This window comes from Anomaloglossus baeobatrachus, chromosome 9, assembly GCF_048569485.1.
Source record: "Anomaloglossus baeobatrachus isolate aAnoBae1 chromosome 9, aAnoBae1.hap1, whole genome shotgun sequence".
NCBI classification, from domain to species: domain Eukaryota; kingdom Metazoa; phylum Chordata; class Amphibia; order Anura; family Aromobatidae; genus Anomaloglossus; species Anomaloglossus baeobatrachus.
The window spans coordinates 74,208,010-74,234,360 of record NC_134361.1 but is presented as its reverse complement, the minus strand read 5'-3'; the positions used below and the strand labels follow the sequence as shown (position 1 = coordinate 74,234,360).

At 41.1% G+C, this 26,351-nt stretch overlaps 1 protein-coding gene across 3 annotated transcripts in view; it reads right to left on the bottom strand.

Moving 5' to 3' along the window:
- Positions 1-4,352: 4,352 nt before the first annotated feature.
- AFF2 (ALF transcription elongation factor 2) overlaps positions 4,353-26,351 on the bottom strand; it is a 763,896-nt gene continuing 741,897 nt past the window's right edge. For all 3 annotated transcript variants that reach the window (XM_075323783.1, XM_075323786.1, XM_075323784.1), the window contains exons 19-21: positions 25,330-25,379; positions 14,492-14,706; positions 4,353-8,523 (exon numbers count right to left, since the gene is read on the bottom strand). In XM_075323783.1, the coding sequence (XP_075179898.1) occupies positions 8,402-8,523; positions 14,492-14,706; positions 25,330-25,379 (387 nt within the window). In that variant the 3' untranslated portion in view covers positions 4,353-8,401. The remainder of the gene's footprint in view (positions 8,524-14,491; positions 14,707-25,329; positions 25,380-26,351) is intronic.

Below are 26,351 nucleotides of genomic sequence, written 5' to 3'. Positions count from 1 at the left end.
AGAGAGGAGGATGAAAAGTGCGGGAAGTTTGTTTACATATATGGTCAAGTTACAACTTCCTGTTTGCCGCTACAGAATGAGGAACAGCTCTGCAGCACAAAGTTCTGCTCAAGCAAGAAAAAGAAAGGAAAGTTTTCGAAATGTTTTCTGTTTCGCATACGAGAAAATCAGATGCCACATTGATGAGAAAAATGGATGAAAATTTGAAAATTAGATCAAGCGGACAGATGAAAAACATTCCTTTTTTCTTGTATGTATAAAAACAACAAGATATCTGAATGAGGCCTACAAGAGAAGAGGATGCTAGAGCGCGGGATGTTTGTTTATATATGGTCACGTTACAACTTCATGTTTGCCGCTAGAGAGAGTGAGGAACAGCTCTGCAGCACAAAGTTCTGCTCAAGCAGGAATAATACTCTGAATAGTAAGAGAAGAGGATAATTCATGAACATATGGAGCTTTTAATACCTGGGGATGATATGCTTTTGAGTATCAGGAAAAGCTGCATTCCAAATGCCTATTTTTAAGTTACATCATTAGGATACAAAATTGTAATGGCGCAATCCATTCTAAGTGTCTAATACTAAAATAAATACTACAGATATTTTACAGTAATTAACACATCATCAAGGTAACTTGGTTGCTTCCAGTTCGAAAATACAATACTGAATACTACCCTATGGAATATGTAACATTGAAGACAGTTTCCATTGTTCATCGGGGGCGGCCATTATCCAAGGTAATAAAGATTATTCAGAATTTGCACGGATAGCAAAGTCCTGTACCAGGATAGCATTTGCTGATCCAGACACAAAGCTGAATACTGATTGGTGATAATTAATCACAACACTGATGAGCTAAGCGCATCATTATATTTAATACACCCAAAAAACATCTGAATAGCGATCATTAATATAGTACAGAAGAATGCTTAAATATATACATGATTATATGGCTGTGTCAACCAGCAATCCGCAAATAAATCACTTAGACTTTTTCATTCAATACATTACCATTAGGTATTAGTCGACCTATTCTGTCAAGTGGCTGAAAATTCAAGTTTTATGTTCTTTATATTATACTGTTTATTGGATAAAATTGTTTAAAAACTAAAATGGCCATCATCACATCGGCTGAATAGATTATCTAGATTTTATGGCTCAAAAATGGCTGTGCTACAGTATCAGTTTCCACATTGCTACATAATATGGCCAGTATTTTTGATCAGTATTTGTAAGCGGAAATTAGGATTGTCTCTTAAAAACAGAATAGGGGTCAATCTTTCAATTATAATTTTTCTCTATAAGTTCCACTCTTGGCTTTAGCATACAAACACTGAAGCAAAAATACATGTGAATGAGTCCTTAAAAGTAGAGATGAGCGAACCTGAAAAGTAAAGTTTGGTGTTCGCACCAAACACAGATTTTTCAACAAAAATCAATGTTCGAATTCGGGTGCTTTACGTATGCAAATTTCTCGCGTAAGCATCGTGGTGCTCGAGTATGCTCGGGCCTCAGCCCAGTGCGAGCCGCTTTCAGTGGTTTGAATAGCTCACATTGGAGGTAACAACAGTGTGACCGGATGTAGTGTGCACCAAAAATAAAATGGAAAAACCCTGCTCTCCCACCCCCGGAAGTGATCTGTGTATGGCTGAGCCGAATTTCCCAATCAGTGACTTTCATTGGGTTTAAGGTCAAGTCTGGGTCCCGAATCCAACTTTAGCTAAAGTCTGGCTGAACCAACCGAAGCGAATTACAGCAGGTCCACTCATCTCTGTTTACAAGCAAATATTTACGAAAACATAGTTACATCCTACACTGAAGCCATAATGAGGCCATACGTGCCAATAAATGGTTTCAGTAGGTAGTAATTGTGAAGAACATAATGCCTAAAATCCATCCATTCAATCCCACAAACCAGACCCCCTTGTTTAAGCCATGCATTTTAACTTTTCGACAACTCATTGAATGACCCCTGGGGCTACATCTAATGACAGAGCATCTTGACATTGTACACAAGAAACTTCCTTGAAACAATGCTTCCTAACACTTTTCGATGACACCAAGAAGATCTGCCAACTCTTACTAAAGTCCTAAAGGTTCTCCATTTTCCCAGAGTCTCCTTGAAATTTTCGAAGAACTGGCAACTATGGAAAATCCTTTAGGTTGTCACATTGCTTTCCTATAAATATTTATGACTACAAACAAAGACATAGCCAGTGTTGCATGTGCTAAGTGCCAAAAAGGAGGTACTCTGCCTAGTTGGATATACGGCTACAGCAGTCAACGACGATGAAGAAACAGGTGAAGAAGAATTTAGCCACTCTACTAATAATTTTCAAAACTTGACAGAACAGGACAACCCAAGGATGTATATCCAGACTTTTTATCTATTTTAGAGGAAATTGTTCTGTAAAAAAATCTGCCCTTACTGTAATAAATAATAAATATGGCCAAAACTGCCGAACAGAACAGGGGTTAATGTTATTCTGAAATGTACAGGCACTTTCAGTACTAAATAATTTAGAGAAACAGTCTCTAGGAATGTTCGTATTGCTGTGATTATTCCTTCGGTTGCCACAGCAGCCTTTAATGCAACAGGAGATATGCACTTAACGCTAGTGTAGCCAGGATCAGGTCAATATTATGGGTTATCAGATAAGATTATTAAGGTGGAAAGAAGAAACCAGATTGGTACAAGTTGAGCAGTAACACTGATTCATACTCATCATCACCACGTATGATGCCTTCTTTGAATGTGTCGAAGAAACACTCAGTACAGAACTGAACCAGTTCAGCCAGTGCATGGATATTTCATTACCCCGGGCTAATATATTACTAGGTGTTGAAAAACTCATTGAACAAAGGCCACAGGTAATTAACTCCCATACTTTACAGAAATCACTGCTTGTCCTCAGTATTAAACACAAGGTTGATGCATCAATTCTTCTTTTTTAACCAAATGAAGCCTAAATTCTAGACATTTTTCAACCTTTTATTTTAGTTGGATCCATTCTTGTTTTAGGTCTCATGTTATGGCTATGTGTTATATGGATCTCTAACAGGACTCCAAAGCTTTCTATTCACCTATTTGGCACTCAAAATGCTATGTGCATCTATTACAGGTCAAATTTTGGAGATAGTCTAACCTAGCAAGCTTACTTTCAGGGGAGAATACAGTACTTTGTACATGTCAAATGGTCTACCACATGGAACCATGCATGTGACTGTGTCCATGAACTGAACCCTAACTGGCTATACAATTATGGAGTACGCTGCTCATATTTAATGACAATGCCAGGCTTTGAATTTTGGGGGTAGGATTACTCATTAATATATACTTTTAGGTTATATAATGTAATATCAATTATAACATATTAAACAAATTGAGCACTTTGTAATGAAATCTCTGGAACCTCATAATGTACTCTAAAAAAAACCCCTAACCCATTGATTTCTCACTGCCACCCCCTAGCCCTAGATGCCTTGCCATTCAAGGATGATGTGTAAAGAGTGAACACTATAGACCCTGCATCTATAGTGCGTAAAATGGTGGCAGCCATGTCATTTACCCATGTGACTTCAGATATAGGAGGTTCCTGTGCTCGTCTGTGTCCTGGTTAAGGTTTCATCATCTGAGCAAGAGAATACACAGCTGGGGGAACTTGTCTGAAAGTAAACTATCAAATGGCCACAATCATCTTGAGCATTAAAGACCATGTAGACACTGGCATCCACTATTGACAGCCTCGAAGTGCTGTGGTAAAAAAATGGGGAATGGGTTAAGTTTAAGGTAGTTTATGGTGTTTTAAAGAGGTGGTCCACTACTCAGCATTAGTCGCTACATCGATGTTAAGCTCATAGAGAAGGCTTTTCTCAAATACCTTGTGTAGTAAATACTGACTCTGAATGGCGCTATTGCAGTCTGGTCAGCCCCATCACATGTACCACGGGCTCCGTGACCTCTGAGATCCGGTGAAGTCACGTGAACTTTCAGTTGACCCAGCATCACTGAGGCAGGCCTCTGTCTCCCTCAGAGACTGGGCTGTGGGCAGAGTTTCACCGCTCATCACAGCCCAGCATCGCTCCTACTTGCGGAGAGAGCGCATGAGTGTCACGAGCGGTGAAATTCTGCCCATAACCCAGTCACTCAGGGAGACAGGGGCCTCAGTGATGTTGAGTCAACTGGAAGTTGACGTGACATTACCAGATCTCAGGGGTCACAAAGCCCGGGGGTCATATGATGTGGATGAACGGACCGCAATTGCGCCGTTCAGAGTCAAAATTTACTACACAAGGTATTTGAGAAAAGCCTTCTTTATGAGCTTTACATCTATGTGGCCACTACCTCTGAGTAGTGGACCACCCCTTTAAGGATTTCATCAGAAAATGACTGAACCCCTAATTCTTGAACAATGAGTTTAGTACCATTTATGTATGTGATGTCTTTAATATACATATATAGTGTATGTGTATTTTGATATCTATGGCTATCTATTAATTATTTAGAGTCAAAGATACGTTGCTTAGAAACACTTGCTAGGACCTGTCATCTAAACACCCCTGTCTATAATCATCGCTATCAGCTCACTCTCGTTAAAGCCGTACTTGTAGTCTTTATCATAAATTCAACATAGCTAAGGTTTTGCCCTAAGGCGTCAATGAAAATCTACCAGTTTTTTGACAGTAGATATATGCTTGAATATATATGTAGGATAAATCCAACTCTCTTGGTGATTTTTCCCAATCGGGACAAGGGAATAACCAGTCTTACTGACATTAGTGTTAAGTGCAAAACCCCCAAGAGCTTTAAGGCCCCCAGGCAACATAAAGATAAGCCATAGTGGTTTTCATACTTGCTCATTGCTACAATCATGAAAGTTACGTATCAAGTGACAACCCAACAATCGACGCCTTGAAATGGCTTAGAAATTTGAATATGTCAATTACATCATGTACATTGTGATTATGCAGCGTTAAAAGGTAGGAACAAATAAATAAAAAACCTAAAAACTAACCCTTTGCCATTTTGTATTTTTTGTGCTTTATTGTTAAGCAACACGTCTACAAATGTACGCTAAAATTCATCAACACGTGATGTGTGCAATCAAGCACATTTGGTTTAAAAACTGAAGTCTGAGGTAATTTATGAATACATAATAATTTTAAATAACTTATTTCAATCACTTAATTTTCCACCTTCCACTTGGAGGTAGCTTACACATAATCCTAAATAATTTACTAGGAATTCAAGAAGTAATACTATGTTGTAGATATCTCAATGTCTTCCAAGTCACATCTTTACGAATGGGGTTGTTCCTTTAAAGGGAATCTACTATCAAGTTTTTGTTACCACATCTGAAAGAAGCATGATGTAGGGACAGAGACCCTGATTCAAATGATGTATCACTAACTTTACTGGGTGCTGTAATTGTGATTGAAAAAGGTTTTATCTGTAGCAGGTGTATCAGTTTTCTGGATGCTATGCTGTATAACCCCGCCCACACTACTGAGTGGCCACAGTGCACACAATGCTGAGCTGTATAATCCCACTCACACTACTGATTGGCCACAGTGCACACAATGCTGAGCTGTATAACCCCGCCCACACTACTGAGTGGCCACAGTGCACACAATGCTGAGCTGTATAACCCGCCCACACTACTGATTGGCCACAGTGCACACAATGCTGATCTGTATAACCCCGCCCACACTACTGATTGGCCACAGTGCACACAATGCTGAGCTGTGTAACCATGCCCCCATTACTGATTGGCAGTTTTCTGTGTGCACTGTGGTCAATCAGTGATGGGGGCGTGATTGGACTACATGGCAGAGAGTTACTAATCCTCTGGTGGGAATATGCAATGATTTGATGAAAATTACACTCAACAGGCCGGTATGTGACACATTGCTGGTATTAAGGTCTTTGTCCTTATTAACATACAAATTCAAATACTCCAAATATAAAATGATACACTTTATTATTACCATTCAAGATTGAATTTTAAATGGTAATAATAAAGTGTATCCTTTGATATTTGGGGTATATGAATTTGTATGTTAATAATGGAAGGACTTCATTAATTACATTTTGTAAGTTGTATTATCAAGGTCTCTGCACCTACGTTCAGATTAGGTAGCAAAATCCTGGTGACAGACTCTCTTTATGCTCTAAAATTCTCTGTTAGATCATAAAAAACATTAAAAAAAAAGGTTTCAATTAAATTGCTGCTGCATACCAAGTTACAACAATCTCTTGGTTCTATCTCAGAAGATCAGATGAATTATTCCAGTGCCGGTGGTCACAAATGTTCAGTAGTTTGGTCTCGTCCCATCACCTGCATCTTCTTATTTAATGGCTTTCCAGTCTTATGCATGGCAGCCAATGTGAATTGTCACAAGAAGCCACTTCTTCTCAAAATCTGTGAACACATTAGGTGGATGTTCCGAGAGTTACTGGAGAGCGCACCAGAAGGGCCCCATAATAACATCGAGTCACAAGACCATTTTTTTAAAAAAAAATGTTTCCAGTTAAAAAACAATATTTCTATTTTGTATGATCTAAGAGAGATGAGACGTAATATTTATATGGTAGATGACCCCTAAGTAGAGATGAGCGAACCCGATCAGTAAAGTTCAGGGTTCATACCAAACATGGACTTTACAGAAAATCAATGTCCGAATTTGGAGTTCGGGTGATTTAAGTATGCAAACCACTCGACTGAGCATTGCTAAGCTCAGCTACGCTTGGTGCTCAGCACAGTGCAAGCTGCTTGCAGTGTTTGAATTCCTCGCAATGGGGGTAAAATCAGATGTAGTGTGTCCCCACCCAAAAAATGAAAAACCCCTCCCTCCCTCTACTGGGTATGCTCTGTTTATGATTGGCAGCATGTGGGTGGACACCCAAACTGCCCAATCAGTAATTTCCATTGGGGTTCAGGTCAAGTCCGGGTCCCGAACCGAACTTTATCCAAAATCCGGCTGAACCCACCAAACCGAACTTCATCGGGTCCACTCATCTCTACCCCAAAGTAGTAAACTATTATTTGATATGGCATCTGCAGAAATAACTCCTTTAGAATACAAGGTTTTTTGGAGATATGATAATAATCATATATAATTTACCATTGATGAATCCACTTTGGCAAAACTTGAATACATAAAACACAAAAAGTCTTGTGGAGAAGAGGTGTAACTGCACGTTACTGCTCAATAGATGCTAAAAAGTTGATGATTCGCTAGATATTCAATTGTAACAACTTCATTCACTCAAATAACATTGCACTTATATAACTACCAATGATATGACTATGATCCGCAGAAAAATGAAGAACCTAATCAACCGAAAACAAAAAATGCAATAATTCGATCATCTTGCATTATGGTAGGTTCACCTTAGTATGATATCACCAATATGTCCCATGTATCTCCATTCTCCTTTGGTGGATTTCAACATTGATTGCACAGATTTTTGTATATATTGAATGTACAACAAGTTGCATTATGCACTAGTCAACAATTTGCCAAAATTTTAAAAGATGGCCAACTGCAAACCGATCTTAGTGTTATGCATATTGCAGAAGAGAATGGAGACTGGAGAGGGATAATCAGGGTCAGTGGTATATTGGTAATAAAGCCTTATTACTGCCAGATTTTCACTTTTTGTTTCTTTTCTATCATCGTACATTTTTGGGAACGTTTGTAAATGAACGTTTCATGCAAAACTGCAACGCAAAGAATTAGAGAAACACATTTGAAATTCCAGAATGTAAAGCTATTGTAGCCAGGTTTGGCTTGTTGGGGTTCACTAGTATACAGTTTATTTAAAAAAAAAAAAAAAAAAGATCCTTTTGATAGTATATCCTTCATTATAGGCTTTAACACTGATTCCTCACTAATGTTTCTCCATAATTATTCAATAAATTCTCATGTAAACCTTACAGAAGAACCAAGGGTAAACAATATCCACTCTACTTCTTGCCAAAGTAAATCACAAAGCTCCATTGAACATAATACTTCAAATATTTCTTCCCAATTAAAGTGTTTTCATAAAACACTCGCGCAATGAAGACGTTTTGTTCCAAATCTTCACAAAGTGCATCATGTTCTTAAGTAAAGGCAGTGAAGACTAAAAATAATATCTTTAAAAATGTACCGTTTCATAAAGCACGTAGGAATGGATCCAAGAGACGAAAGGCATATTAAAGATTTGGAAATTAATGGTTGAATTGGTTAATGCTACGATGTGATCTGAATTTCCAATGACGGTAAAATCCACTTCCAACACACATTATATAAAAAGTCGAAGTCAAGGGAATGAGTGGATTTCCACCAGCTAAAGTCCTTTTTTTGCTGGTAGAGGTAGAATGTATGAAAATGTGTGATGGGTAAAGCAGACACTACAATAATTGAGATTCAACGCAAAGCCAGTGAAGTCCTTGTCGAACATAGCGGACCAGGTCAGTCATGGTACTGTGTTGGGTTAAGGGCTCCATCACTGTGTTAAGGTCTTGAAAGAACTCTGCAATAGTATAAAAGATAAAATGTCAGACATATAGAATCACGTTGTCCATTGTACGTATAATAATAACAAGGTTTGAGTAGATTTTATATAACTGTAGATAAGATTAGGAACATTGCCGCCAATTCATTATGATTGGCATTTTACATGCCAGTCTTAATTAAAGGTGCCATGGAGTAGGATGGATGGGGGAAATCAGCAGAATAACAATACATCAAGAGTGCTAACCAGGGTGTAAACATAAAATACACACAAAAGAGGAGAAAAATAATAGAAGTGATTGGCCATCCTTGTAATACAATATGTAATACAAGGACTTTTCGAGTCCATCATGATGGGAGTTTCTTGTGTAGAGGGGCCCCTTTCTATGATGTTCATTTGGCCTAATCTTCTTTTATGGGATATACAGTACATGCAAAAAAAGATTTTTCTCTAATTCAACTAATGAACTAATACTGCCTGACTGTGGAAAGGAGTTTCAAGTCCTAGTACTACCACCATAGAAGAATTACGTAGGATATATAGTAGGTGCCCATTTTCTCAACAGTTTTGGAAAGCCTCTGTTAGGCTTGCGACACACATCCGTGCTGCCGTCACGTGTTTGTCCTTTTTTACACGTACCGGCAGCACGGAGACACGTTAACCAATGCTACCCTATTGTAGCAGGCTCCCCGCTGCTGCCAGGCAGTGAAGTGAATATTCAATGAGCAGGCACACACAGGTAAAACCACACGGAACGTGTGTCCGTGTGCGTTTGTACGTGTGTGCGTTTTTCAAAGCGCTGACATGTCAGTGATTTCTCCCGCAGCACGGGTGTCACACGGCCCGCACCCGTACCACACGGGTGTAGTGTGGATGCGGTCCCGTGTGACACGCGCCGGAGAAAACACACATGTCAGTGAAAAAAAAACAAAACATTAACTCACCTTCTCCAGCCCTCCTGTCTCTGCCGCTGCTGCCTCTTGCTGCCGACCGCCGCTCATTATTCTCATTGAATATTCACTTCACTGCCTGGCAGCAGCGGGGAGACGGGAGGGCTGGAGACCGAGGATCAGCACCGCGGACAGCAGGAAGGACCAGGTGAGTATGTTAATTACCGGTTCTACGTGTGCTATCGCGGATAGCACACGTAGAACACACGTGTCACGCACGTACCAGAGACACGTACTTACCTGCACGCAACACGCAGGGAAAATACGTGTCTCTCGGCACGTGCGTGAATTTCACGTGAGTGTGGCAGAAGCCTTACAGATTTGCGACTAAGGCTGGAGTCACACTTGCGAGTGACTCACATCGCATCACCCGACACTGCCTGTTGGTCTCCTGACAGGAGTGGGTCAGCTGCATATATTTCTATGCAGCTGAGATGCTCCTGTCCGGAAAGTGGCAGGCCGTGGCGGGTGAAGTGATGCGAGACTCGCACGAGTCACTTGCAAAGTGTGACTCCGGCCTAAAACTGACTATGGAAAATTCCCACTTCTGGTAAACTCCAATATGGCAGTTTCTTGCTAGTGGATTGGAGTCAATCATTTTACAATATCAAAACAAACTCCATGGACACTTGTGGTCCTCAAGACCAAACACCAGTACTCGATTAATTTTTAACAGAACATTTGATAAAAGGAATTCTAACATAATAAACCTCTATAAACATCGGATCTTGTAAAATGAATACACCAAGGCTACACATGATTCTTCAGGTGTTTTATGTTATTAATTAGAGCGTGAAAGGGTGGAACGTTCTGTAAATTGTGCGGCCTCCACTTCCTCATGATAAATGTGCAGAATCGTAAAACAGATGGGTATAGTAAACAATGCATTTATTCTTCATTATCACCTGGCTAGATTTACCCTAGAACAACTGTATTTCATTTTCCAACATGACACAATAATTACTGATAGAGATTGGGTTTTTGCTAAAACTCTCACATATATTTTATTTCGAACTCTCAGGCAAAAATAAAAAATCTCCATGAAATATTAATCATGCTGATTTTTTCGAGATGATCATAGGGTTCTTGAAACACTCAAAAACTAAAGTTACAGCTGGGCTGAGAGGAAAAAAATGAACAATGCCACCTTGAACTGTGGCATTCAACACAATGAGTCCATGTGCAATGGTAGGGTTGCGCACTAGACAAAGCCAAATGTAAGTGGATGATGCTCTAAAATGGCTAATAATTTTAGGGGTTCATTGAGCTGAAGCCCTATTGTTTATACACTAAAGAGGTGGATCACTACTTTTCCAAGCCACATTGGTATAATGTTGAGAAACAAGGCTTATCTCAAATACCTTGTGCTGGTAATAGTGCCTTTGAGCGGCACTATTGCGGTCCACACATCCCCATCATGTGACCCCCGGGCTCCATGACCTCTGATGTCCGGTGATGTCAAGTCAACTTCCAGTTCACTCAACATCACCGAGGCGGCCCCAGTTCTCCTGAGTGATTGGACTGTGGGCAGAGTTTCACCACACGTGACAGCCCAAAATCACTCCTGCTTGCGACGCTCTACAGTGAAGGAGAGAGAAGAGATGCGGGGTTGTGACGAGCAGTGAAACTGCACCCACAACCCAGTCACTCACGGAGACTGGGGCCAGCTGCGGTGGTGTCAAGTCAACTGGAAGTTGGTGTGACATCACCGGACATCAGAGGTCATGGAGCCCGGGGGTCATGTGATGAGGATGAGCGGACCGCAATAGCACTGCTCAAAGGCACTCTTGCCAACACAAGGTATGTATTTGACAGAAGCCATGTTTCTCAACATTATATTGATGTGGCCAGTAATGCTAACTAGTTAATCACCCCTTTAATTGGTGAGCCTAAAAATATTCTGAAATCTCGGAATGCATTATGCTATCATTGTTTAATATTATAACACAGTGGTGTATAATTTTAAGGGGTTTGAGAGTCAAATTGCTACACTGAACCACTCCCAAGGGCAGTAATAACACCAAAACAGGTATTACTTTTAAAAGTGTTTTTTTTTTAATTTTTAGATCCATTTCCAGGATTCTCAGCTATCAAGAAAATGTTGGTACCCCCATCCTTCACTTAGAGTCTCTCCCAGAGGAGGATATGATTGATGTAAGTGGCGATCTCCATTTAGAATCAAGGTTTTTGTGGTAACAGTCTAGCATTTTGCAAAATCGAGAGACTACTGTACAAAAGAGAGAGCCCCATGTATAGATGACCACCTGGGTCCCACCTTGGTAATGTCAGGTCAACTGGAAATTGTCGTGACATCACTGGACATCAGAGGTCATGGAACCCGGGGGTCATGCAATGAAGACCTATATAATACTTTTTGGAGGGCCAAACTACAGTCAGTCAAGAGAGCCCATTTTCTTGACATCTGGGAGACTCAGAGATGAAAGCACAGTTCATCATTATCATATTCCCTTCGTAACTCCAGAATTTTGTGCCACTCCTCTTCTCTAGAAACATAGAACCCATCCTATCCTTGTACAATATAGTGTTCGAATTCGGAGTTCGGGTGCTTTGCAAATGCAAACCACTCAAGTAAGCAGCGCTGTGCTAGGGTACACTCGGCCCAGTGTGAGCCACTTGCAGTGTTTCAATGGCTTGCAGTGGGGTAAAATCAGCGTTATCGGACATAGTGGGTGCAGAAATAAAAATCTGCCCTCCCTCCCCCGGACGTGCTCTGTTTATGGCCGTCTCTATGTGGGCAGAGACCCGTACTGCCCAATCAGCGACTTCCACTGGAGTTCAGGTCAAGTCATGGGGCCAAACCGAACTTTATCTAAACTTCAACAGGTCCGCTCACCTCTACTGACGTCATGTCGATTTCACTGCAACCAATCACTGACCGCACCGGTTCGTGCTGTTTATATACACAACAGACCAGCTGAGCTCAGTGATTGGTTGCATTGGTTAATTTCGAAGGAACATCACCCCTGCAGTCGAACAACAAATAATGAGGCAACAGCAGAGACACAACAATAGACCCAGGTAGGGTAAGTGAAGCTCATTTTGTTTGTTTGTTTTACAACAAATTGTGCATATAGAGAAACTAATTTTGAAAGAGGACAATCCCGCTAATACCTAAAACACTGAAAAAAATCTATCTCTGGGTGTGCGTTTATTTTTCTGTAATATTATACTTTAATTAATTTCAAGCTAAGTATTTAGCACTACAACACACTGTGCTAATTGCTAGATTCATAATAATTCATTTTAAGATCAAAACACCCCACTGTGGAAATGCTTCTAGGTTTACATGGGAATTTTAACAAATGGGTATAATGCCTATAATTATGTCATTAATAAGATGCAATTTTAGATTACACTAGCTGATTCTATTTTTCTTGCTAAAATATGTAAAAAAAAATGTGACTATGTATGAAACACGACTGGGAATGAAGTGATGAAAAGCTTGCTAAATATTGACACCTCTGGTTTAGCGCATGCAGATACAGCCTGGAATTTTGCACATGATAGTTTGAGAAAGATATTACTGTGTATCCTCTCTCCGAGTATATAGAATATTACTTGTGGCCTCCCCTTGTATCAGCACTCTTCATGACTGAGCAGAATTGAGAGGGCTCATACTATGTTATCTACGCACTACATCGTCGCTCGTTTCTTGGCTGTTAAACAGCCAATAAAGTAGCGAGGATTGCCTTCCATCCACGGTAATGCCGTAGCCACGTTGGCTATGGCATTACTGTGATTGGCCGAACACTTCATGTCATGGGGTCTTATATGAGCCCTGAGTTTGCGATGCTCGGTACACTATTCTCTAGAAAAAGTTCAGGGAAACTTAAAGTAGGAGAAAAGTATAGATTAGAGCAGCGTTTGTACACTTGCAACCTTTAGTGCCTGTCATGTGGCACTAAAGGGTGTTTTAGCCTTATTTAGCCTAATAAATAAATCATTAAAAAAATGGCATGGAGTCCCCCCTATTTTTGATAACTAGTCAAGGTAAAGAAGCCACCTGGGGCTGCTATTACCACACTGGAAAGGACCATGGTTATTTGGGCCCTTCCCAGCCTAAAAATATCATCTCTATTAGATGTGCCAATTCTGGTGCTTTGCCCAGCTCTTCCTGATTGCCCTGGGCTGGATGCTAGCTGATACTGTACAGCTGACATCAACCCCACAAATTATCACCCAAATTGCCACTGCACCATGGCAATCAGGAAGAACTTCGGCAAAGCACAAGGATTGGCGCGTCTAATGGGATGTGCCAATCCTGGGGAGGCTGTGGGCTGGTATTTTTAGACTTGGAAGAGCCAAATAGCCATGGACCTTCCCAGCCTGCTAATACCAGCCTGCAGCTGTCTGCTTTAACTTGGCTTGTTTGCAAAACTGTGGGGACCCAATGCTGTTAATTTTTTTAAGACATTTATTTATTTATTTATTTAGTTCCAGCAGTGACCTGAGACTCCAGGCATCTTCCCCAAGCTGTTTCCATCCATTTCACCAATTTTCCTGCTCACCTCAGCCCTTTTGTTAGGGTTTTCTGGAAAAATGTTCAATGTTCCTCATTGACTTCCATTATACTCACTACTCGAATCGAGCCAGTCTGATCGCCTGACCTGCTCGATCCGAGTGAGGAGCACTCGAGGATTTTAGTGCTCACGCATCACATGCAATAAGGGCTGGATGGTGATGTCAGTCCGAGCGGCAACAATTTGAAGATGCAGTGAGGACTGGATGGGTGACGTTGAGGTAAACAGTAAAGTGAATATAGGTATTTAATTTTTAATATTTTGATGGTCTTCTATGGTTTAGAAAAATGGTGGCCAGCAGCCGTTATTTTGCTCTATTCAAGTCAAAGCGAATTACAATTTTTTTTTTGTCAGAATTTAATTTCACTCAAATTTACAGTCTCATCTCTACTGATGACCTTCAGTGTTATCTGACACTAATGAATATTATTGTAGGCATGGGGATATGCCCATATAGAAAAGTAGTGAAGTCACATTGCAGTATCCTGAACATACCCTTATTTTCTTTTGTAAGTTTTTCTGCCAGGTCCCAGTGTTCATAACTACGCAAGACGTTGTTGGTGATATTAACATGACTGGCAGCCATATGGTGGATTCGCTGTGGGATAGATACAGTGCCTGTAGAAGATGAACCTGGGACTGCACTGTTGTTCCCAGCGGAACTTGCTGGAGATGGACTCAGCGACATTGGAGACGGGGTCTCGGTATTCCTGAAAAAGAGAAAACATTAAATTATTAAATATCTGTACAAGTTTTGATAAAATAATTTGTGTGCTCTGCTTCTCTGCTGTGTCTGATCAGCTGGGCAGTATTTTCTAACCTAATCAGGGGAGAGCATTTGACTGCTTTAGCACCTCCATTAAAACAACATTGTAGGGGTTTTCCCATGAACAAAGTACACTTTAATCAATAGATCTTGCAATAATAATAAGTTCCACAAATTAATATGTTAAAAAAAACATTCCTGAGCTGAGATAATCTTGTATATATGTCCCTGCTGTGTACTGTGTAATGGCCGTGTCTGACCGTACAGGCACATGGTCTGATCATACCACATCTACTGTCCAGGGGAAAAAAACAGAACAGAGTATACAGATAGCATAGCATGAGATCACAAATTCTGCTTTCTGTAAGGTAAAACATGTTTAAAAACAGGCAAGGAAATGTTTTACCTCACAGAAAGAATCAGGTGTGATCCTATGCTGTCCTGTTTGTATATTTTTTTTGAATAATTTAAAAACAAGAGAACGCCAGCGCTGGAGGTACTGGACCATATTACGTATATTAAAACTCAAAAAAAAAAACCCCACACTCATGGTCAAACATGAAACTCCTAGGAAGGTGGGGAAAAATAAAGGAACCAAAACCTACATGTTTCAGCCTAGGCCTTAATCATGGTCCCATTATTTTTCTCCCTTCCCTGGAGGTTTATGTTCTCATGTTTGACCATGTGGGTTTTTTGTTTTTTTTTAAATTAAATAAAACTCAAGTTTTTATATACTGTACGTCCTATGGTCTGGTTCCTCCAGCGCTGGAGTTCTCTTGTTTTTGAAGTTTCTGCCGTGTTGAAGGTGACTGAACTGCGATTTGATGAATCAGGACCTGAACTTAAGCGAGTGGATACAATTGTTTTTTTCGAACAGTTTACTCCCATTTTTGTATCCAGTATATGCGGTTGTGGGAGGCAGCACAGCCATGCCGGAATATCAGGTGGCAGGTGCAGTTATGATGTTCGAGTCTCCTGTGTCTGCTACCTTTCCTTATCTAAGGTTGGAGAACCACTCACAGGTGTTTTGCTCGTATGTGATTTATACCGAACAAGAATATAAACATAACACTTTTGTTTTTGCTCCCATTTTTCAGGAGCTGAAGACTTTTTCTATGTGCACATAAGACCATTTCCTCTAAAATATTGTTCACAAATTTGTCTAAATCTGTGTTAGTGAGAACTTCTCTTTTGCCGAGATAATCCATCCACATCACAGTTTCGGCATAACAAGATGCTGATTAGACAGCATGATTATTGCACAGGTGTGCCTTAGGCTGGCCACAATAAAAGGCCACTCTAAAATGTACAGTTTTATCCCACAGCACAATGACATAGATGTTGCACGTTTTGATGGAGCGTGAAACTTGCTTGCTGACTGCAGGAATTTCCACCAGAGTTATTGTCCGTGAATTAAAAGTTCATATCTCTACCTTAGGCCCGTTTCACACGTCAGTGAAAAACAGTGACGTTTTTCACTGGCGTGTAAAACACGCACATGTCCCTGCGTGTGCCGTGATTCACGGCACACGTGGGTTGTCTAAGTGCAATCCGGGCTCCGTTCTCCGTGGCCCGTGATTGCATTTAGAAAACAACTCACCTGTGCCCGCTCCCGCTCTCCATGGTGCTGATCGCTCCCACGGTGCAGCATCCGGCCGGCGCTGACCCCCGCAGCAGCTGCTTCCGGGTCGGCTGTGTCGCGCATAATGAATATGCGCAACAATAATGAGCCGGCTCAGAAGCAGCAGGGAGGACGGGCTGCAGAGGACATCGCTGGACGCCGGGTGAGTAAAAATGATTTTTATTTTAAAAGTACGTTTTTTTCTGGCACGTGTTTCACGGACCACACCACTGCGTGGTCCGTGGAACATCAGTGATGCCAGAAAAAAATGGACATGTCTCCGTGCGGCAATCACGCACACGCGGGTACGCCGCACGGAGACTTGTGCAGTGAAAAATCACTGACGTGTGAGCAGAGCCATTCATTATAATGGGTCTGCGTATGTCAGTGATTCTGGTACGTTTAAAAAAAAGCACAAACGTCCCAGAATCACTGACGTGTGAAAGAGGCTTTAAGCTGTCTCAGAAGGAGTTTTGAGAGAATTTGGCAATATATCCAACCAACCTCACAACCGCAGACCACATATAATCACACCAGCCACGGCCCTCAAAATCAAGCATTTTCACCTCCAGGATTGTCTGAGACCGGACACCAGGAGTGACTGCAACAATCAGTGCAAAACCAAAGAATTTCTGCACAAACTATGAGATATCATCTCAGAGAAACTCATCTGCTGCTCGTTGATCTCATCAGGGTCTTCACCTGACTGCATCGTAACCCATTTTCCTTTCCTATTTTATCATTGAATCACTTGAGTGGGTAAATACTCACATTCAATGGCGTCTGGCATGTTGGAGAGGTGTTCTCTTCACGGATCAATCCCAGTTTCACTGTACCGGGCAGATAGAAGACTAGAAAATGGTGGTCACAGCACATACAGACTGGTTTTCTGACCCCCCAAGACTGTAAAATTGCACATTTTAGTGTGGCTTTTTATTGTGACCAGCCTAAGGCAAACCTGTGCAATAATCATGCTGTCTAATTAGCATCTTGATATGCCAGCCACACCTGTGTGATGGATGGATTATCTCTGCAAAGGAGAAGAGCTCACTAACACAAATTTAGACAAATTTGTGAACAATATTTGAGAGAAAAAGGCCTATTCTGTACATAGAAAAAGTCTTAGATCTTTAAGTTCAGCACTGGTTCTTGCTATCTTCAGGTTTAAATATCCCCCTTCGTGACAACTCAAACTCTCACACAACCCACACCCCCGAGGAAGTCTAAAGGCAGCGAAACGTGCGTCGAGAACAGTGGCCTACAAATCTAACAGGCTGTGCAGCAGGCAGTTTGATTATTTCATCTTATTGAGACCTAGCACCTTCTTAACACTGCTAACTATAGACTGTAAGTCTGCACTTTTTCAAGTTAAACACTGTAGCACTAGGCACTTTAATGCAGGACTGGATATTTAAACTGTTCCCCAACCTATTCTTTTATTAGACACTGTTCCATATATACATGTATTTTGATGATATATGGTTGATTTCGATCGGGATGTGCATATTACTTATGGTTACCTATACATAAATCATTGATTTATTTATTATCTGCGCAGCTCTATATTTACTACCTGCAAAGCCCTATATTTTATATCTTTTTTGTATAGCCTCCCTGGGGAAAAACTCTGTCTCTATATTTTGCATGTTTTCCATGTATATATCCTAGTTTATGTAAGGGAGAATATTTTAATCTTTTGAAAGCAATAAAATATATGTATTTTTATATCAATCTTAATGTTCTTTGTCTTGTGCCACTTTGACTCTGGCGGATGGGGGTTTGCCTTACACCATTCCGAGGAGATCTTTTTTGAAATACTCGTATATACCTTTCTTGGTGACACGTTAATATAGGGATTTTTAATGAAATTAGGAGTACGGTAATAACAAAAGTGTTGCATTTATATTTTTGTTTGGTATATATTACTTTTTGGGGAAGTCAGATAAACCCTTTAAGTATCCCTAAGTTTTAAAGGGGTGGTTCACCCATATTTTTTATTTTCTAGATTGATATTATATTGAGAAACAATGTTTCTCTCGAATTCCTTATGTTGGCAATAGTGCCTGTGAGAGGTGCTATTGCGGACCGCTGTTCACCGCTCCGTGACCCCCGGGCTCCGTGACCTCGGGGATCCGGTGACGTCACGTCAAGTTCCTGCTCATGTCTCATCATTGCGGCCAGCCCCAGTCTTCCTGACTCACTGGGCTGTTGGCGGTGTTTCACCGCTTGTCACAGCCCGGTGTGTCTCCTGCTTACAGCGCTCTGCTGTGAGGGAGGAGGGAGCTGACGGGCTGTGACGAGCGGTGAAACACCGCCCACAGCTCACCACTCACGGACACTGCAGCCGGCCGCGGTGTAACAAGAACTTGACGTGACGTCACCGGATCCCCGAAGTCTCGGAGCCCGGGGGTCACAGAGCGGGAAACAGCTGTCCGCAATAGCGCCTCTCACAGGCACTATTGCCAACACAAGGTATTTGAGAGAAACATTGTTTCTCAATATAATATCGATCTAGAAAATAAAAATATGGGTGAACCACCCTTTTAACATTTGGGTGCAAAATGTCATATGAAGTTATAAACCTGAAACAGTTAATAAACATCTACGTTCCTAATTACCACAAATATGTTAGTTTGAGAAGATATTTCTATGGAACAAAAATGTCACTCGACTACCCTCCTACATCTATACAATGTTTGCTCGCACAACATCCACACAGGCAGCCAAATATTCACATCATATCTTTTCAAATTTGGAAGAAAAAAAAATCCAAATCAAAACAAACAAGCATTATCCGTTCCGGCATGGCGCCGCTTTTCAATAATATTAAGTGAAATGATGTTGTTGTTTCCTCCATAGATTCCGTAGTTGCATATAGGTGATTCACCCGCTAAAAGGTTTTGCTTTTTATTTTTAATCACAGTACCTGAAGGCGAAATAAAAAAATAATCATCACTCTAAGGGGTTATTTATTTTCTTCTACGCGGCTTTTCCTCATTTTTTAAAAGAGAGCTAACGCACACACACACAAAAAAAATCTCCGGTATCTCATAGTTATAATGAATTTCTACCTGCTGCCAAATTCTATCAGTGCTACCGGTAGCCAAGAAAAGAAAAGTCTCAGCAGATAATACAAAGCCTATTATTTTATCATTTTGGGAAAACCACAATGGCAATTTCCTACAAATATGGTCCACGCAATAGTCAAAGTGCATTTCATAAAAGACCCCCGCCGCGTATTATTGTCTGCAGAAAGCAAAGAAGAATTGCAAACAATTCCTTCAGAAATGTTATGGGGAAATTGTCTGTAATTACAGATGAATCCTCACATACTGTTTAGAATTTTTTTTTTTTAAAGGGATGTGTTTGGTGCAGAACTAATGCTGATTACGGAGGTGCGTTTAGTTCTAGACGAGGTGATTAGCAATCTCCCGGTGCCAGAAACCCGCTAGATATTAACAGGCGCTCTCTCATACACAGAGACAGCGGGATGTCAGAGCTGGAGAAACAGCTTTTGAATTATACTTGATAATTCAGCTCCCTGAAGAAAACCGACCCGCTCTCTGTATCCCTCACTTTGCTGAAACAGAATTGTTTGAGCCAATGTTAATCTAGGCTTGTATCTGTTCAGTGTCTGCCGCGGCTTATGTGTTGCAATTACGGGATGAATTCACCGTTACCAATCCAATTATCGGTAATTGCAATTATTAGTTTTCTGATTATTTTGAGCAAACAATGTAGCATTAACAATCTCTGATTGTGAAAGAGAAAAATAAAAAGTAGAAAGTCATAATTCTAATTAGCACTGTCCTCGACTTGTATAATGCATCGCACCAGTGGTGTAACTGGAGTTTGATGGGCCACACTGCAAAGTTTGGACTTGGGCCCCCCCCAGCCATACACCATCACTCAGGTTACGGGATAATGACACCGACACTCGGGGTACAAGATAGGATCACTGACATTTGGCTGCCTCCCTCAGTACTCATGTTTCCCATGATCTGAAATCCCTCTTTTTATCAGCACCCAGCTTTCCTATGTTCTGATATCCATTTTGTCCTCCGCATGCACCTTCCCCATGCTCTGATATACACCTTTCTCTCATCACGCAGCTTTCCAGGCTCTGATATACAGTACAGACCAAAAGTTTGGACACACCTTCTAATTCAAAGAGTTTTCTTTATTTTCAGGACTCTGAAAATTGTAGATTCACATTGAAGGCATCAGAACTATGAATTAACACATGTGGAATGAAATACTTAAAAAAGTGTGAAACAACTGAAAATCTGTCTTATATTCTAGGTTCTTCAAAGTAGCCACCTTTTGCTTTGATTACTGCTTTGCACACTCTTGGCATTCTCTTGATGAGCTTCAAGAGGTAGTCACCGGAAATGGTCTTCCAACAGTCTTGAAGGAGTTCCCAGAGATGCTTAGCACTTGTTGGCCCTTTTGCCTTCACTCTGCAGTCCAGCTCACCCCAAACCATCTCGATTGGGTTCAGGTCTTTTGACTGTGGAGACCAGGTCATCTGGTGTAGCACCCCATCACTCTCCTTCTTAGTCAAATAGCCCTTACACAGCCTGGAGGTGTGTTTGGGGTCATTGTCCTGTTGAAAAATAAATGATGGTCCAACTAAACGCAAACCGGATGGAATAGCACGCCGCTGCAAGATGCTGTGGTCGCCATGCTGGTTCAGTATGCCTTCAATTTTGAATACATCCCCAACAGTGTCACCAGCAAAGCACCCCCACACCATCATACCTCCTCCTCCATGCTTCACGGTGGGAACCAGGCATGTAGAGTCCATCCGTTCACCTTTTCTACAAAGACACAGTGGTTGGATCCAAAGATCTCAAATTTGGACTCATAAGACCAAAGCACAGATTTCCACTGGTCTAATGTCCATTCCTTGTGTTCTGTAGCCCAAACAAGTCTCTTCTACTTGTTGCCTGTCCTTAGCAGTGGTTTCCTAGCAGCTATTTTACCATGAAGGCCTGCTGCACAAAGTCTCCTCTTAACAGTTGTTCTAGAGATGAGAAGGTGTGTCCAAACTTTTGTACTGTACTGTACATCTTTCCCTCAGCACCCAGCTTTCCAATGATATCAGAGCATGGGAAAGCTGGGTGCTGAGGGAAAGATGTATAGCAGAGCATGGGAAAGAGCCTCTTTCCCTCAGCACAAACTTTTCCAACCTATGCTTTTATCTTTGTCCCTCCTCGTATATAACTCTCCAAATACTATAATGGCCCCCACATAGTCTTCCATATAGTATAATAGCTCCCACAAAACCCTTCATAAATTATAATGCAGCCCCCATAATCCTTCATATTGTATTATGCAGCCCACATACTGTTTAATGTATACCCATAAGCCTCCATATAGTATAACGCAGCCCCATAGTGCTCCATGTTTTATAATGTAGCTCCATAGTCCTTCATATACAGTATTATGCAGCCCCCATGCCATTTAATGCACCACATAGGCCTCCATGTACTATAATGCACCTCTATAGTCCATGTATAAGGTGCCCTTCATATTATATTATGCAGCCCCATACCATTTAATGCACCCCCATAGTCCTCCATGTTTTATAATGCAGCCCCATAGTCCTTCATATTATATTTTGCAGCCCCCATACCATTGAATGCACCCCCATAGTCCTCCATGTTTTATAATGCACCACCATAGTCCATGTAAAGTCCTCTACCAGCTTCCTAAATGCTGCGATCACTATTGATTGCAGAATTTAGGCATTTAAACAGTCAGGAGCTATGAAAGCCGGAGCACTATCACTTACGCTGAGCTCCTGGTGGCGATCATGTGGGCACAGCTCCTTCACGTACTTATACATTATTGGTCGGGAACCCCTATCTGACCATTACATATAGGTATATCAAATGTCGTGAAGGGATTAAACAATAGATCATTTTCTGATTACTGAATAATAGTTATGGGGCCTCAAATCATTTACCATTCATCGGTCATCAATGAGCCGAAGTCTCCAATATTAACATGATTATATGTTAACATATATGTGATTTTACTGGATAGTGGAATATTTTATTACGTTAGTATCATGACAAATTATATTACGTAGTTACGGGTGGATGCATGTGTAGGTCAGGACAATGTATACAAAGAAGAACATTGATACACTCCTTAACACTGAAATTGCAACACTAATAAGGAAAAGTAGTGGAATTATGGAAATAATAGGATGAATTGATATAGTAATAATATGAAAATGATGAAAAATTGGAAACAAAGTTTTCAAAACATCTTGTTTTACTCAATATTAAGTATAAGCTCCACACGCAGAAATACAAATACTTATAACTTTGTATGTTATTAATCAGGTTATCAATGGTTGTGCTGCACTGAATGCACCGGCAGATCATCAATATCTGCTGCTGGCAGCTCGATTTACAATTGCCGATCAATGACTTCCCAGATGTGCTTGATAGGAGACAAGTCTGTAGATGCTGCAGGCTATGTTAACACCATGCATCCTGGTGGTGTTGTGTTGAAAAATGACTCCGGGTATACTTTCATGTTCTCTTGTGGAGGCCTCCTCATGGTGTTACTCTTGTGGTCTCCATCTCATGCTAATATTGCATCCGAGACAAAAGCGGGACTCATTGCTTAAGAATACAGACATCTATTCCAGGCTCTAGAGCTGTCTAGCTCTGCGCCATGATATCTTTTCAGAGTGGTGGCGTGAGGTCAGTAGAACACCTTTGGCCTGACATCTGGCTCATAGCCCAATGTTGTGCATACACCTTTTGATGATTTGTGTAGATATGTTTGATGGCTTAGGCTTGGAATATGATGTCCAATTTCACTTGCAGTACAGAATGGATCAGTACGCACAATTCCTCGAATGTGAGAAGACCTCAAGGGTAACTCCATGAAGAAGTCTTCTTGAGGTAACGTCACACAACTTCTATTAATGGGATTATACTGTGGGTGGCATTATGTACAGTAGCCAGACTCTAGTCTTAATTCCAGGTAAATTAATAGCTCGGTGTTACATTAAATTTGTCAAAGAATCAATGGTTTTGCAACTTTTCTTGTCCCAGTAAACGTTCTTTAACGTGACGATACTAGGTAACATGTTGCTCATGCTACTGTGAGCAGCATGTGTGCCCTAGATGGCCTGCGGCATCTACAGACTTATTTCCTATAAAGCACATCTGGGACATCATTGGTCAGCAATTCGAAAGGGAGCTGCCAGCGGTGGATCTTGATTGATTGCATGCAGTGTGGCAGAACATTACTCAAACAACCATTAAAGTGAACCTGTCATGAGGTTTTTCCCTTATGAGCTGTGGCCAGCACCAGTGAGTCCTTATATACAGCATTCCAGAATACTGTATATAAGAGCCCAGGATACTCTGTATAACATAAAAACAACCCTTTAATATACTCAGCTAGGGGGCGGTCTGGTCTGATGGGTGTCGCTGCTCTTGGTCCGGCTCCTCCATCTTGTCCGATTGCTGTCCTCCTTCTTCTGAGGCCCAAGTGGGTGATGAGTCCTACATAATCCACACAGGCCGTCATTGTGGTCCTGCGCAGGAGCACTTTAATCTGCCCTGCTGAGGGTGGATCCAAGCATTGTAGTTCGTATGCGCTGGTATTCCCCATAAAAAAATTAATGCATAGCAGCAAGGCATGTAAGTGTAGGGATTTCTGTGTGTGGCGCTCATACTCTATATTGAATTAATCAAGAGGTTTTAAACATGTTGTTTCCACTTTTTCCTCATTTCCAAATTGTTAAGATATCTATTCATTATTCCATTTCCATAATCCCACAAATTTAACTTTTTGCTGTTGCAATTTCATTGTTCAGAAATTTAGTATTAGGAGAATATTATTACAAGTAGACAAAAAAGATGAGCGAAACTGAGGTTTGAGGTTCAGGTTTGGAAACCGACTACCAAAAACACGAAGTTTGGGTTTGAAGTTCGAATAAGTTACGAGTGGAGACCACTCAAGCAAGCAGCACTGTGCTTGGGTATGATTGATGCTCAGCCCTGTGCGAGCCGCATGCAGTGCTTGAACGGCTCACATTTGGGGTAAAATCAACATGATCTGATGTAGTGTACACACAAAAAAATAAAATTGAAAAACCCCACCCACCCTTCACCGCAAGTGTTCTGTTTATGGCTGACAGCATGTGGGTCGAGCAACAAACTGCCCAATTACTGACTGCCATTGAGGTGCGAATCAAGTCAGGGTCAGAAACCGGACCTTATCTAAAGTTCAACTGTGCCCTCCAAACCGAACTTCTAAAGGTTCGCTCATCTCTAGTAGACAGCAAGGACATTGTATCCATGGCTAAGAATTCTATTCTCGTCTGTTCTTCATTAATAGAGGCTTGAATGGCAGATCTAGGGGCTCATTGGCAGTGGGCTACACAATGTCTTCAACATCCCTCACTGGAAGATAATGGTGGTTTATTAATTTTGCCTATTATTTTCAGGTATAATATCATTAAAATAAAGATTGATTACTTTGATAACTGGCCAATTAAGCCTGTTCACATTTTCCCCAATGATATAAGTTGAGATTCATTTCGCAGCCCTGACCATATATAAATGAATTATTCATCGGTCTTTCATTACGGAACCAATCGCTGAAGAGTCTATGCTCCGGAGGTTAACTTTACTTTGACTTTCTAAAATGACACTGTACTTGCTATCTAATTAACAGTACTTTTATGACTATCATTTAGTTTAAGGACCAAATTGTTAAGGAATTCTGAAGCCACCCGTATTAACTTTTCAGACATTTTGGGCGGCTGATTCTTGACTTTGACTTTCTGATATATTTGTCTCTAACCTGAGAAGTGACCTTCATTCCTTAACCATCAATGTTGTATTTTACTTAGTAATAATTCATTTTTATGAAGAGCTCCTTAAAAGAAAAAAGAAAAAAAGCACTTACTTTCCGTTGCCTCCCCATGGAGAGGGCGCCTGTGAAGACTTCGAAGAATTCTGTATTAAATTAATGAAAGGTTAAGTAATAAATGTTAATCTTTATAATTGAACAGATATAAAAAAAAAAAGATTATAACACAATGACCACAGCGGAAATACAATATGCATGAAAATAATGATAAGTTTACTCAAAAATAGTAGAAACATTTTTGTATAAATAAATCAATAGTAGCTCAATGGAACGTTTTATATAATTAATAAAGATTAGAAAATCCTTAAAAATTCCAATTTCACCAATTTCACTCCAAATTGCAAGTAATTCAAGTCCCCCGAAAAGAAGTGTCTAAGGGGCACTTTGCACACTACGACATCGCAGGTTCGATGTCGGTGGGGTCATGTCGAAAGTGACGCACTTCCTGCATCGCTTTCGACATCGTAGTGTGTAAATCCTAGATGATACAATTAACGAGTGCAAAATCGTCGTAATCGTATAATCGGTGTAGCGCCGGCGAATTCCATAATTACGCTAACGCGATGGTCCGATGTTGTTCCTCGCTCCTGCGGCAGTACACATCGCTGTGTGTGAAGTCGCAGGAGCGAGGAACATCTACCTGCATCACCGCGGCTCTCCTCGGCTATGCGGAAGGAAGGAGGTGGGCGGGATGTTTAAATCCCGCTCATCTCCGCCCCTCCGCTCCTATTGGCTGCCTGCCGTGTGACGTCGCAGTGACGCTGCATGACCCACCCCCTTAATAAGGAGGCGGGTCGCCGGGCAGAGCGACGTCGCACGGGAGGTGAGTGCATGTGAAGCTGCCGTAGCGATAATATTCGCTACGGCAGCTATCACAATGGTATCGCAGCTGCGACGAGGGCGGGGACTATCGCGCTCGGCATCGCAGCATTGGCTTGCGATGACGTAGTGTGCAAAGTACCCCTTAGGGTACCGTTCCATGACTAGGAATAGCAGCGTTTTGGACATAGCGTGTTTCTACTGCATCCAAAACCCTGCATTGTACAGGACAAGCACCG